Source organism: Protopterus annectens, chromosome 8.part1 (assembly GCF_019279795.1).
Source record: "Protopterus annectens isolate FY-2018-M chromosome 8.part1, PAN1.0, whole genome shotgun sequence".
Taxonomy (NCBI): domain Eukaryota; kingdom Metazoa; phylum Chordata; order Ceratodontiformes; family Protopteridae; genus Protopterus; species Protopterus annectens.
The window spans coordinates 509,733,174-509,746,172 of record NC_056742.1 but is presented as its reverse complement, the minus strand read 5'-3'; the positions used below and the strand labels follow the sequence as shown (position 1 = coordinate 509,746,172).

The 12,999-nt window shown below is 43.6% G+C and overlaps 1 protein-coding gene across 3 annotated transcripts in view; it reads left to right on the top strand.

Annotated features, from left to right (window-relative positions):
- The window catches only part of MTHFSD (methenyltetrahydrofolate synthetase domain containing), a 601,324-nt gene that overhangs the window by 401,622 nt on the left and 186,703 nt on the right, over positions 1 to 12,999 (top strand). For all 3 annotated transcript variants that reach the window (XM_044082038.1, XM_044082037.1, XM_044082036.1), the window contains exon 6: positions 4,750 to 4,862. In XM_044082038.1, coding sequence (XP_043937973.1) covers positions 4,750 to 4,862 — 113 coding nt within the window. The remainder of the gene's footprint in view (positions 1 to 4,749; positions 4,863 to 12,999) is intronic.

Below are 12,999 nucleotides of genomic sequence, written 5' to 3'. Positions count from 1 at the left end.
TCGTTGAAGGATGTGCATTAGGGCCGGCAACTCAGCACGTAAAAATCAACTGCCAATCATTAGCGTACCGGAGTTCCGTTGTGGCGACCCCTGACCGGGAAAAGCCGAAAGACACAACAACAATCTATAATTCCAGAGTGGGGAATGGTGTTGAACGCCTTGGCGAGATCTAGATTGGCTGTGTGAACCACCTTACCCTCATCTATGGCTTTGGTGACTACTTCAAAGAAGTCTATCAGGTTTAGGAGACATGATCTGCCTTTTACAAACCCAAACTGTGTGGGGTCCAGAGTTTGGAGATCTCCAATGTCTCTGTTTGAGTTCCATGATGATATGTTCCATGGCCTTGCAGACGAGGCTCGTCAGGCTAATGGGGCGGTAGTTCCCGGGGTCTGTTGTGCCCCTCCCCCCCTTGTGGAGTGGGATAACTGTCACGGTGCACCATTCAATGGGCACAAAGCCTGAGGTGAGGCTATGATTGAACATGATACTTAGGTGGGGTGCCAGTTCATTCTGTAGTTCATGTAGAAGACAGCCTGGGATGTTGTCAGGTCCCATGGATGCTGTGTTCTTGGCTTTGGAGAGTGAGGTTTTTACCTGTGCAGCCGTGATTACAGGAACTTTGCATTCTTCCGGTATAAAGATGGGCCATTTAGGGGGTGAAAGGGGGGTAAAGTTAGCACTGAAATGTATAAGCGTTTCAGAAGTGCAGTTCAGTGAAATAAGTGTAAGAAATAACTTATCCTGCTCGTGGAATCTTAAGGAATTTCCACTTATGCAATGCAATCCAGAGCCTGACAATACAAGCAGAACCTTTATAAGACACAGGGTTTATATAGCAGTAAGAATGGAAGAGTTGGAAGATCAGATTACTACTCAACCCCTGCTATTACCCAATCAGTCGTACTACAGAAGGTCAGGAGGCCTTGTTACTCTCAATAATAATGAAGACAATCAGCAGAAAATGGCTGCCAGAAACACAGGAAACTCAAACAAAACTACCAGCCTAGACAACAGGCCAATATCAAGATTATGCCACCTGAGCAGAACACAAAAAACTCACTTTAAAAGCATAGAAAGAACACCCACAAAGAGAAAATACAAGTCTCAGTATGAAAAAGCAGTTTACAATTTAGTAATTTAAATAAAAAATGCAATTATATTAATGCACACTATTACAATTCCTAGCTGTAGCCACTAAATGAGAGTTTTAAACAGATCAAGGAGCATACTCGAGAATGCTTTAACTATAAACAGTCAAAAATGCACAAAAAAGCTCGGATAGAGCACTCACAAACAGAAAATACAACTCTCAGTATGAAAAAGCAGTTTACAGTTAAGTAATGTTAAAACAGTATAAAACAGTACATAAATGCAGTGAAACAATAAAAACAAGCTTTATAACAGTGCAAAAATGTAGTAGATCAACTGTATAGCACAATTATAAGCATTTCAGAAGTGCCGTTCAGTGAAATAAATGTAACAAATAACCTATCCTGCTCTTGGAATCTTAAGGAATTTCCACTTATGCAATGCAATCCAGAGCCTGACAATACAAGTCGAACAGCATGTCAGTAGTCTGGTACATCAACAAGCAGGGAGGAATCAGATCGTATCCCCTTTGTCATGAAGCCATGAGAGTGTGGGAATGGGCGATCTCCAGTAGCCAGTTTCTGGTAGCAATGCATATTCTATGACGGTCCAACATACTGGTGGACAAACTGAGCAGGACTATTCTGATGCCTTATTAGTGGTCTCTAAATCCTTCAAGTAGCGGAGCAGATCTTCCTTGAGTGGGGTTGGCCTTGCTACGGTCTCTTTGCATCTCCTTCCAGTGCATAATGCAGCGAGTTCTTCGCTGGGAAGCCCTGCAGGGGGAGTCCCCCAGAGATGCTCTAGTTCATGTTTGGCCTCCGGGTCTTCTCTATGCTTACCCTCGTTACCTCTTATTTCAAAATTCCTCCAGAAGGCTCGAAGGCTCGCAGGCTGGGGAATATAGTGATCCTCATTTCCCCGTTCTGGCCTTGCCAAGTATGGTTTCCCTTCCTCTAGTCTCATCTTCTAGCTCCTCCATGGATCTTAAATCCAATTCCCGATCTCATCTCTCACCCCTTGGGGGTTACGCATCCAAACCTGGACAGTCTAACGCTCACTGCTTGGTTACTCCAGTTCTTATGATAGCTAGGACTCCCGGTTTATCTTCTCTGGTCAAGACTATTCTGGTGGCAGCTCACAAATCACCTACCAAGAAGCTTTACCACAGTAAATGGAAGCGTTTTTCCATCTGGGTTACTCGGGTCTATATTGTAAGTTTGAAGTTTGAAAACTTCGAATCTCGTGTGATCAACATCATATGAGCGAAGTTTTCAAACATCGAGCGTTACAACAGAGATCGCCATAGGGAATATTTCCCTTCACTTCAGTGTAGTGCGATGTCAGAGTTGGTATATTTCAGTAGCGGGGGGTGTGGGAAGGCCTAAACCCCTGCACAGAGCATTCAGGTAGGTTATTTTTATTTTGTTTATATTTTATGTTCGATGTTTGAAAACTTCACTCTTATGGAGTCGATCATATGAGATTCGAAGGTTTCAGACTTCGAGCATAGAATATAGACCCAGGCTTCTCAAAGGGATCTGGATACTTTCACAGCTCCCGTCCCAGCAGTGTTGGAATTCTTGGCATATATATTTCTTCAAGGTGCTAGCTATTCTACAGTGAAAGTTCAATTGGCTTTCATTTCCAACTTTCATATTGGAGGGAACATGGTTTCTTTAGCATCCTCTAAACTTTGTAAAATCTTTATTAAGGGTACATTCCTTTTAAGACCCCCATTGAAGGATCCTACCTCTCCTTAGGACCTGACTTTGGTTTTACAGGCTCTGGTTGCTCCACCCTTTAAGGTGGCTGTGTCAATGGACCTAAAATTTTTATCCTGGAAAACGGCCTTCCTAGTAGCTATCACTTCCGCTAGGAGGGTTTCAGAACTTCAACCATTGTCTATCAAAGCTCCATATATGGTTTTCCATAAGGACAGGGTGTTACTTCATATCAATCCATCCTTCCTTCCCAAGATGGCTTCTGAGACTAATATCAACCAGACGATTAATTTACCGGTCTTTCCAAACTTTCACAACAAGGGTAAATATAAATTGCACTTGTTAGATGTATATAGACAACTGAGATTTTACTTGCACAGAACTCAGACCTTTCGCAAGTCTGACCAGTTATTTGTGTCTTACTTTAAACCTTCCTGGGGAAACCAATCTCCAAGGTAACTTTGGCTCGATGGCTCTCTCATTGTATCCTTCAGGTATACAAAGACAAGGGTATGTCACCTCTGGGTCAAGTAAAAGCACATTCTACTAGATCCATGGCTACTTCGGCAGCTTTTTGGTCCAGGGTGTCTTTGGATGATGTTTGTTCTGCGGCTACTTGGTCCTCTTCACATACCTTCATTTCTTACTATAAGCTGGACATGATATGTAGAGGGAGAGCATCCTTTGGCTCTGCAGTGCTCCAGAATATCCTTCCATGAGGGCCACACAGGTGTTTAGTAGCTGGGGACCCTGTCTCACAGGTTGAAGAGCAAATGAAGTAAACTACTTCAGATAAAGAAGTTATGTATTCCCAGTAAATGGTGGGGTAGTTGAAATCCGCCCATTATTAGGGTGTTTGGTTGAACCCTAATATTTTCCAGTATATCAAGAAATGAGGAGTGGGAATCCTGAGGCATGGTGGGGGATCTGTAGCAAGCTACAATTTGGATTGCAGTTTTGCCCAGAGTTAGTTACACTTGGATAACCTCGGATGCATTATGCTGCGCAACTAGCCTGGAGGTGTGGATATCCTTAATGAATATGGACACACCTCCAGCCTGGTAATGCAGGGGTGCTCTCTAGAGCCTTGAACCAGGTCTCAGTCACTGCACAGATATCGATTTTTCTCAATTTTAAGGAGTGCCTCAAGTGAGTGCATTTTGAGATTTAGACTTCTAGCATTGAGTAGCATTGCCCTCAGTTTTTGCTTGCCTGTTCCTGTTACTTTGGTGAATTTGTCATTTGAATCTTGCCTTAAAAAGGCACTATAGGGGCGGCAAGACCCTTAGCCAGTATCCGGAATCCCAGGGGCGACAGGTGCAGGCCATCTTTGGCAAAGCATCGTGGTCTGTCGACCATGTCGTCCCAGGCGCACATATACTGGATCCCCTTAGAATGACACCAGAGGCTTAGCCAGTTGTTGAAATCAATCATTTTATCCTTGTACAGCGGTATAATTCTGGGCGATGGCAGGATGCTATTCAGGGCTAGGGTCATACCTGCCTGGGCTACAAGATCGGGGAGCTCTTCCATGTCTCTTTTCATGTAGTTCATGTCCAGTATGGTTGGTACATAACTTCTTTTTTGACTGAAGGAGTAGGTATGATTAAAGTAATGAATATGCAAAATTATGGAGTAGTTTTTGTACGGATGCATACTTTTATGAGGTAACAGCCAGACAGAAAGGCAGTGTATATTCAAGTTTGTAAATCAGAACTGTGTTCCTTCTGTTGATCTGTACAAATACATCCCATGTTTACTGTATTTTGGAATTAAGATGATTATTTAATGATCAGCTTTCTGATATATAGTCACACAGAATACATGTGAAGATTATTAACCTACACATTTATTAAATGTAAACTGATTTTATCATTTTTCATGTGTTGTAAATCATAGGCTTCCTACAATAAACTGTTTTTGTGCCATATAGGTTGGCGCATTGGTAAAGGAGAAGGCTTTGCGGATATGGAATATGCCATGATGGTATCGATGGGAGCAGTCTCTGAAAACACTGTTGTTGTAACCATCGTACATGACTGCCAGGTAAGAGTCTGTGACAGGGAAAATTCCTGCAAGGAGATTCTCAGTTCCAGATCACTGCAGACATCTTTGTGAACTGCCATTGTTTAAAAGGTGCACTTTATAATGTTATGTGGTGTGGCCCTGATGAGTGAGCCTAAAGTTAATGAACATTAAGACGCATCATGCAAAGAGCCTAGTAGAAGTGCACCAGTGGAGATAGTGGAACCACGGCAGCTGTTTTTAAATGTAGTATAAAACCGTAGCTCATTAATGATGGACATGCTTCTTCCTGAAGAACCTTTCCTGTGATAAGGATTTAACAATATCAGGCAGTTCAGAAGCACTGGAAATATGTTGTGTGAAAGAATTCCCTGTGAACAGAGTATAAAGTATTACCCAGCTCATTAGGGATGGACAGTGTGCTTCTCCAAGAAACGTCAGTCATACACAGCACCATTCCAATTATTTTGGTATTTCCAGTGCCCATGTTTGAAAAGCACTCTGCACTTAATGTAATTTGCAGATTATACTACTCTTTTCTTGCATTTTTGCAGTTGCTTCTCTGTGTGAGTAGTTTACGGATTACATCTTTCTTGAATTTGAGTTGCTTTATTTCACTGTGGTGGAGTGAGTATTAAGTCCTGTGTTCTCTAAGTTGTGTAATTGGATAAGTAGGGGGTTCTAATCTCACACCAATCATCTTGTGTGTGCAGTCAGAAGAGCATGAGTTCATGCCCTACCACCCTCACTCAAATAGCATTCAGATGTTCTAAATAACCGTCTTTCACACTCTAGGTCATCAGTACGGTGTTTCTGATTAGATGCTCCCATGGCTTCATTTACAGCTTATACCTGGTTCCTCACCACAAAGGTGTGACTTACTTTTCTTAGTGGGAGTAATGGTCTTTAACTCTGCAGTTTCTCATTGGTTACTTGGGTATCTGTGAAAAAGATTCTCATAACTAAGGCCATTCACAGCTTAATTTAAAAATAAAGGCAAAAGTAGAGAGAGAAAAATAATCACTGGATATCATATCAGCTAGACGTAAACTGAGTACTCTTAAAATTTAATTCCTGGTGAAACAGATAGTTGTAGTTCTAGTTGGTGCCAAGATCTTAATTTCTCTTTCCCAAAACAATTGAAAACTTATTTTTCCAAGTCATGACTCAGGTTAATTCTGAGCATTCAGGCATTATTAGGTAACTTGTAGAATTTAATACTGTTATTTGTGATGCCTCATAATTGTCCTTATTGAAATTTTGAATTTTCTAAACTTCCCCTGCTTTCTTCTAGTAGAGAGAGACTGTACCAGGCCATCTCTCTGAGCTAGTCATAAACCCTTACATAACTCGCTGGAATGCTGGTTGGGTCACAGGCAGGCCCCAAGAAGTCAGGATCGGCAAGACCACCTCCACCAAGAGACCGATTACCAGTAGAGTACCCAAGGGATCCATGCTGCTCTCGCTCTTTTTTTGGCTTGTACTTCTCTGATGTCAAGGCTAATGTTGCCTCTGGCTCACAAAGTTTGCAGATGACTGTAAGTTGGGAGCTATTATAGATTCCCCCAGACCAAAACATCTTGCAAATGGGTTTAACACAAAGAAATGACTGGTGCCAAAGTCATGGCCTAAAAATTAATGCCAAAAAATACATTATAATGCCCTTGGGGAAACTGTCAATGCAAGTTAATTATTCCATCAATAATCACCCCTAAGAGTTGGCCCGGTGGGAAGGTATCTGGGGACATATACAGACAGCAATCTGGCCTTTGACCAACATGTAGATAAGATAATAAGAAAGTCATTCTGCGCCACCCAGCATATAGGTATGGGTATGAGGGTGTGGCATCCAAGACCAAAGAAGTTACAGTACCATTCTACTCAGCCCTTATCAGACCTGTCCTGGAATACAGTGCCCTGATGGCATTTATTTATTTATTTTACATTTGTTAACCGGGCTAGTCTAGCTGGATATATGTCCATTTTCAGTAGAGGCCTGGGGAGAAAAGCTCCAAGCATGAACGGTGCGAAAGTTAACAATGTATAGGCATAAGAAGGATTACAGAATAATTTAGTATTAGTCTTAAAAAGATTATTCATGATACATTATTGAACTACAACAGTTAACAATTTATAAACATACATAGCTATCATAGAGAGTAGAATAGTCTAAAGGAGTAAATAAAAATACATTTCAAATTATAGCAAGTTTAATAGAGACTCTACTGATTATTCATCACACAGTAGAAGGTATGTGCAAGTCTCAGGTAGGGAGGAGAGGACAAGTGGTGTATACATCATTCAAAGAAGGAGAAGTAATATGAATTGGATAGTTAGGTAAAAGGAGGAGAGGACAAGTGGTGTATACATCATTCAAAGACGGAGAAGTAATATGAATTGGATAGTTAGGTAAAGGAGCAGGGAAAAGGGGTAATTAAAAAATAAAAGTTGAGAGACCAGAGACCATTTAACTAGACACTTGCAGCAATTAGAGCACCCACAAAGGTTTCTCACCAGGAGAATTCAGGGCATGAATACCCTCCCTTATACTGATCACCGAAAAGCTCTAGCTCTGTATTCAGTCTTGTACAGGCTACTGGGGGGGATCTTTGGCTTACAGGGCTTTCTCAGATCCAGCCCTGATTGATTTTTTGCACATGTGCAAATCAAACAGCGCCAGAAACACTAGATCCAGGGATCTTAACTTTGCTTGTGGCATAAACAGAACATGCTGGAGAGACAGATGTGTCTCAGAGTATCCCTACACTATGGAATAGGCTCTCCATTGAAGTAAAACAGAGTTCATCCTTGACCCTATTCAAACAAAACCTTGACAATTGGATGGGAAACTGTAAATGTACCCCTGGTCTGACCACCATGTCCGTTATGGACAGAGGCCATCAGTAATAAAAGTGTTAGCCTAACTGCCCCCCCCCCTTACAAATCCTTAGCTAGTTACCTATATTAACATGCCCCCTCCATGATACTAGGTACCCGAATTGTTTAGGCTGTGCGGCTAGGCTTGTAAGGGCCCTAGTGGTCTTTAGCTTACTAACAAGCTATGAACCTAAGCAGACATATTTTTTATGCTTGGCTGTCATGGGAGTTGGTTGTCCTAGGTTTCCCTAGTTGGCTATTGGTTTCTGTATGTTGTTACAGATCTCCCTATTTTAAAAGTGTTAGGTCCTTTCCCCAGGTAGAGCTCCAGTCCGGGACCATGCCACCTCCACAGAACTCTTAGGACAAGACCAGACTTTGTTTCTCATAGTGGCAGTAAAGACTGTTCTTACTTCTGACAGTAACATGAGAGTTCTTACTTTTTGTTCTGAATCTATTTTTGTTATGGTCTGGGCCTCAGCAGCTTTGGTCCAGTAAGTGAAATCTAAATAGTGACTCTCCATGGAGTTATGTCCCTGCTGCTGCTGATGAATATTGGTATGGTATCTGCAAACAGGTTTACCCTTGTTTCCCCGATGTATGAAATGTCAGAAATCACTTGACCATACAAGTTAGAATGAAACTGTTGATTACCCAAGACTAACATGCTGATGTGGGAGAATTTTTTTTTCTCTTTTTCAAACTTAGAGTTGATATGTGTGAGTTTGGGGGCCTCCACCCAAGCGCATGGGTGTGGGGGAGAGGGGATTGCATCTCCACCTTGCAAAACAAAGCTTGGTCCTTTACTTTGTAATGGATACGTTTTGAGGTTGTAGGAGTGAGCACTTTATGTGCACGAGATCACATTTCAGTCTTTCATAGCAGAAGCCTGTGAACATGATGGATGCCTTTTGGCAATCTTTTTCTGAAGTTTTCATAGGAGCTTTTGTTGGTGCACTTTAGACTACACCATTTCCATTATAGGGTGTTGCCATTCACTCTGTCCACTGCATCCAGAGTATTTACAAAGTTGCTTTCAATTATGTTGGAGGCCTTTCAAGAGAAAGATCTCCATACATTCCTCTCCTTAAATAACTAGCTCATGATGGGGCCCATCACGGATCTCCCGGCTACCATCCTCGGTTTGGGAACTCTCATGATTGTATACCCTTGGGATATAAAAGCATGCATGCCTTGAATATGAAATGAGAAAAAAAATTCAAAATGTGATCAGCTGGAAACATCAGAAGAGTTAATCCCAACAATTCCTTACCACAAAAGGCTTCCTTGCAGTCAGCTGTTATGAGTACATATTCGCCACATGTTGAACTGCAGTGTTGAGGATTTAACGGTATGGCAGGGAGTTCTTTTTTTGCTGCTTGAGCAGCTCAGATAATCTCAGTGCTTTACTGTCATCAGTAGGATTTATCTTTTGTCGTTTTGCTATTGAAGTAGTAAAACGCAGCTCCTCGTGGGACTGCTAGTGAGAAGTCTTTCTTCATCTGGAAAGCAGCTTATTACTTTGGTGCCATAAGCCTCATGCCTTCACTGACTACTCAAGGGCTGGTATCATCACTGAGCAGTACAGACTCCTTCCCTTCCCGGGTCCCCAGTTCAGAGAAATGGATGAGACTTGGAGAAAGATGGACCTGTATGCACAGCTCCCACCCAGGAGCAGAGGTACATCCTAGGATTGTTAGCACCATCCTTCCCCCAGTTCAGAGTTTCAAGGCTGTGTGCATTTTTGGCCTAATTGTAAGGAGTAGCCTTTTCAGTCATCCATTTAACAACATTTGCCTTGTTATTTGTGAATTGGACAGTCCATTTGGATTGAGCAGCCCTCGTTAAGACAAGCTCACTAATTGAGCTAGTGCTAGACTTGGCAGCTTGGGCTCGTCCATCACCTTTCAACTATGGGAGTTCATTTGTAGGAATCTCCGCAGAATGCTTGTGCCAAGCCCATGTTGGATCCCTTTTCACCACGTCCTGCCTGTGACATGTGTTCTTGTTCATGGGGTCTCATCTTCCCAACACGTTATAGTTACCTGTCATGTGCTCATGCCCCGATTTATACATGCCTCTTTTCTGTTTTGATTTTGATGCAAAAAGAAGGCGTGATTCCTTTTCTTCACCAGCTGCTATTAGGGGTTGGAAGAAGATTCTAGTCCTTCTGCCAGCTCCTGTTAGGTTGATGTCTCTTGGATGGCAGATGTGGACTTTAGTACTCTCTGCTCATTTCCTACCCATTACTTAGTGCTGCAGACATTCTTGTGCTTCTTCTAATGGAGGTAGCCTTGGGGATGTTATTTGGAAAGCTTAAAGGCATCTTTTCTCTGCTGCTGCTCCTTGAGGATTTGGATTTTTTTATGTCACCTTAACAGACTGGAGCAATACCTTGTGCATACATCCCCAGTCTGAGTTCTGGGTGACCTAGGAGGTGCATACATCCCCAGTCTGAGTTCTGTGTGACCTAGGAAGTGCATACATCCCCAGTCTGAGTTCTGGGTGACCTAGGAGGTGCATACATCCCCAGTCTGAGTTCTGGGTGACCTAGGAGGTGCATACATCCCCAGTCTGAGTTCTGTGTGACCTAGGAGGTGCATACATCCCCAGTCTGAGTTCTGGGTGACCTAGGAGGTGCATACATTCCCAGTCTGAGTTCTGGGTGACCTAGGAGGTGAATACATCCCAAGTCTGAGTTCTGGGTGACCTAGGAGGTGCATACATCCCCAGTCTGAGTTCTGGGTGACCTAGGAGGTGCATACATCCCCAGTCTGAGTTCTGGGTGACCTAGGAGGTGCATACATCCCCAGTCTGAGTTCTGGGTGACCTAGGAGGTGCATACATCCCCAGTCTGAGTTCTGAGTGACCTAGGAGGTGCATACATCCCCAATCTGAGTTCTGGGTGACCTAGGAGGTGCATACATCCCCAGTCTGAGTTCTGGGTGACCTAGGAGGTGCATACATCCACAGTCTGAGTTCTGGGTGACCTAGGAAGTGTATACATCCCCAGTCTGAGTTCTGGGTGACCTAGGAGGTGCATACATTCCCAGTCTGAGTTCTGGGTGACCTAGGAGGTGCGTACATCCCAAGTCTGAGTTCTGGGTGACCTAGGAGCTGCATACATCCCCATTCTGAGTTCTGGGTGACCTAGGAGGTGCATACATCCCCAGTCTGAGTTCTAAGTGACCTAGGAGGTGCATACATCCCCAATCTGAGTTCTGGGTGACCTAGGAGGTGCATACATCCCCAGTCTGAGTTCTGGGTGACCTAGGAGGTGCATACATCCCCAGTCTGAATTCTGGGTGACCTAGGAGGTGCATACATCCCCATTCTGAGTTCTGGGTGATCTAGGAGGTGCATACATCCCCAGTCTGAGTTCTGCGTGACCTAAGAGGTGCATACATCCCCAGTCTGAGATGTTCTTCATTCCACATTGCTGCAGTCCTAACCATTGGGTAGTCCGCTGTCCAGTCGGCCCGAATACCAAAGTATATGGCTGACGTCGGTCAAGGCGCATTAGACTGATGTCAGGACGTCAGGGTACTAATGCGCATGACCGACGTCATATCCTCAGTCTTTTTTGCCGCATGGTCCGATGCAGAAGCAGTTTTGCGAGTGCAGGTTGGCGTTCTGAAATTTTCTGAAGTCGGAGTTTCAGACCGAATCAAAGTTGGCTGGCACTCGTTGGGGAACATTTTGTTTTTTCTTGCCTCAGTATTTAACCGGATGTCAGAAAAGTGAATAACTGTATTTCTTGTGGGAAACAGATACCTCATAGGGATTACCATACTTTGTGTATACCTTGTTTAGGGCCTGAGCACGACGTTGTTGGATGCCGCTCTTGTGCTAGATTTAACAAACGCACTATTAAGAGAAGGTTAGACTGTGCCAGGTTAGTGTTTGGGAAACGTTGTAATTATAAAATGCCGTCGGGTGCTCCGACGCCCGCTTCCAAAAGCGCAAGGACAAAGCAGCGAAGTCTAGGGTTGAAGAACCGCAGTCCCGGACGCCGGTTCTTTAGAAGGCTCAGTGGAGCCAGAGGTTTTGCCAGGAGTTTCTGTGGAGTCTCAGGCAGAGACTTTACTGTTACAGGATGTGCCCTCTCAGGAGGTAGGCCAGACTGAGGGGCTTCTCAGGTAGCTGTTCTTCCCTCTCTTCCTAAGGTAGTTAGAGCCTCTCCTTCTGTTTCCAAGACTTCTTTGAGGGGTAGGCCAAGTTTAGCTTCAGTGGGGCTTCTCCTAGCACTTCAGGTTCTGTGCCTAAGAAACATATGCTTAAAATGGCAGAGGATTTGATTACTATGATTAGAGGTTCTATGCCCTCCTGATAAGAGGCCTAGGGTGGAGCCTGAGTTTGAGAGTTTTGAACAGTGTTCAGAGGCTTCTGAGTCTTCGGCTGAAGACTTGCAGGAGTTTCCTCATTATTCTGATTCTGATGTGGATGATTCCACTCCTTCAGCTTCTCCTCCTGAGGATTTTTCATTTTCAGAGACTCTGCATTCCATGAGGGAGCATTTTAAATGGGAAGGCCAAGATTTCTCTGATTCCAGGAAGAGGCTTAGGGAATTCTTGTTTTACCCCAGCATAGGCCCTTAGCTATACCTCCTGTGTTGAATGTGGTGGAAGATGTTTTTGCAGAGGCTTCCCTGAACCCTGCTTCTTTGCCTCCTGCTCCTGTTAAACCTGATAGGTACTATAGGGTGCCTGAAGCTCATAAGTAGTTTTTTAAGAGTCCTAGGGCAGACCCAGAAATTGTTTCTCAGGGGCCTAAGGGTGTTAAGGCCTCTGTTGTTAAAAATCCTGTTCCCTCTGATAAAGAGGCAAGGGCTTTGGATAGATGGGGAAAGAAAGTGTATACTTCTTCCACTTTAGCCATGAGGGCGTTGAATTGTCAGTTTCACATGTTAAAATATCAAAATTATCTCCTTTCACAATTGAAATCTAAGGTGGATGCTCTGGCGGAAGGTATTGAGTGTAAAGAGTTGCTGGATTTAGTTCATGTGTCTGAACAAGTGGGTAAGCATTCTTTGCAATGTGGTTTTGATGCTGTGCAGGCCTCCTCGAGGGTGGCTGCCACTGGCTCTGTTCTTCGCAGGCACGCTTGGTTGTGGGATCAGAATTTAGCTGAGCATGTTAAGACAAGGATTTTGGATGCTCCTTTGCAGTCTGATGTATTGTTTGGTTCGCCTGTGGAAGCAGTTTTAAAGAAAATGGAGGACAAGGCTAAATCTATGCAGACTGTTAAAGATTTTTTGCAGGTGCAGCCTCCAAAGTTTAGC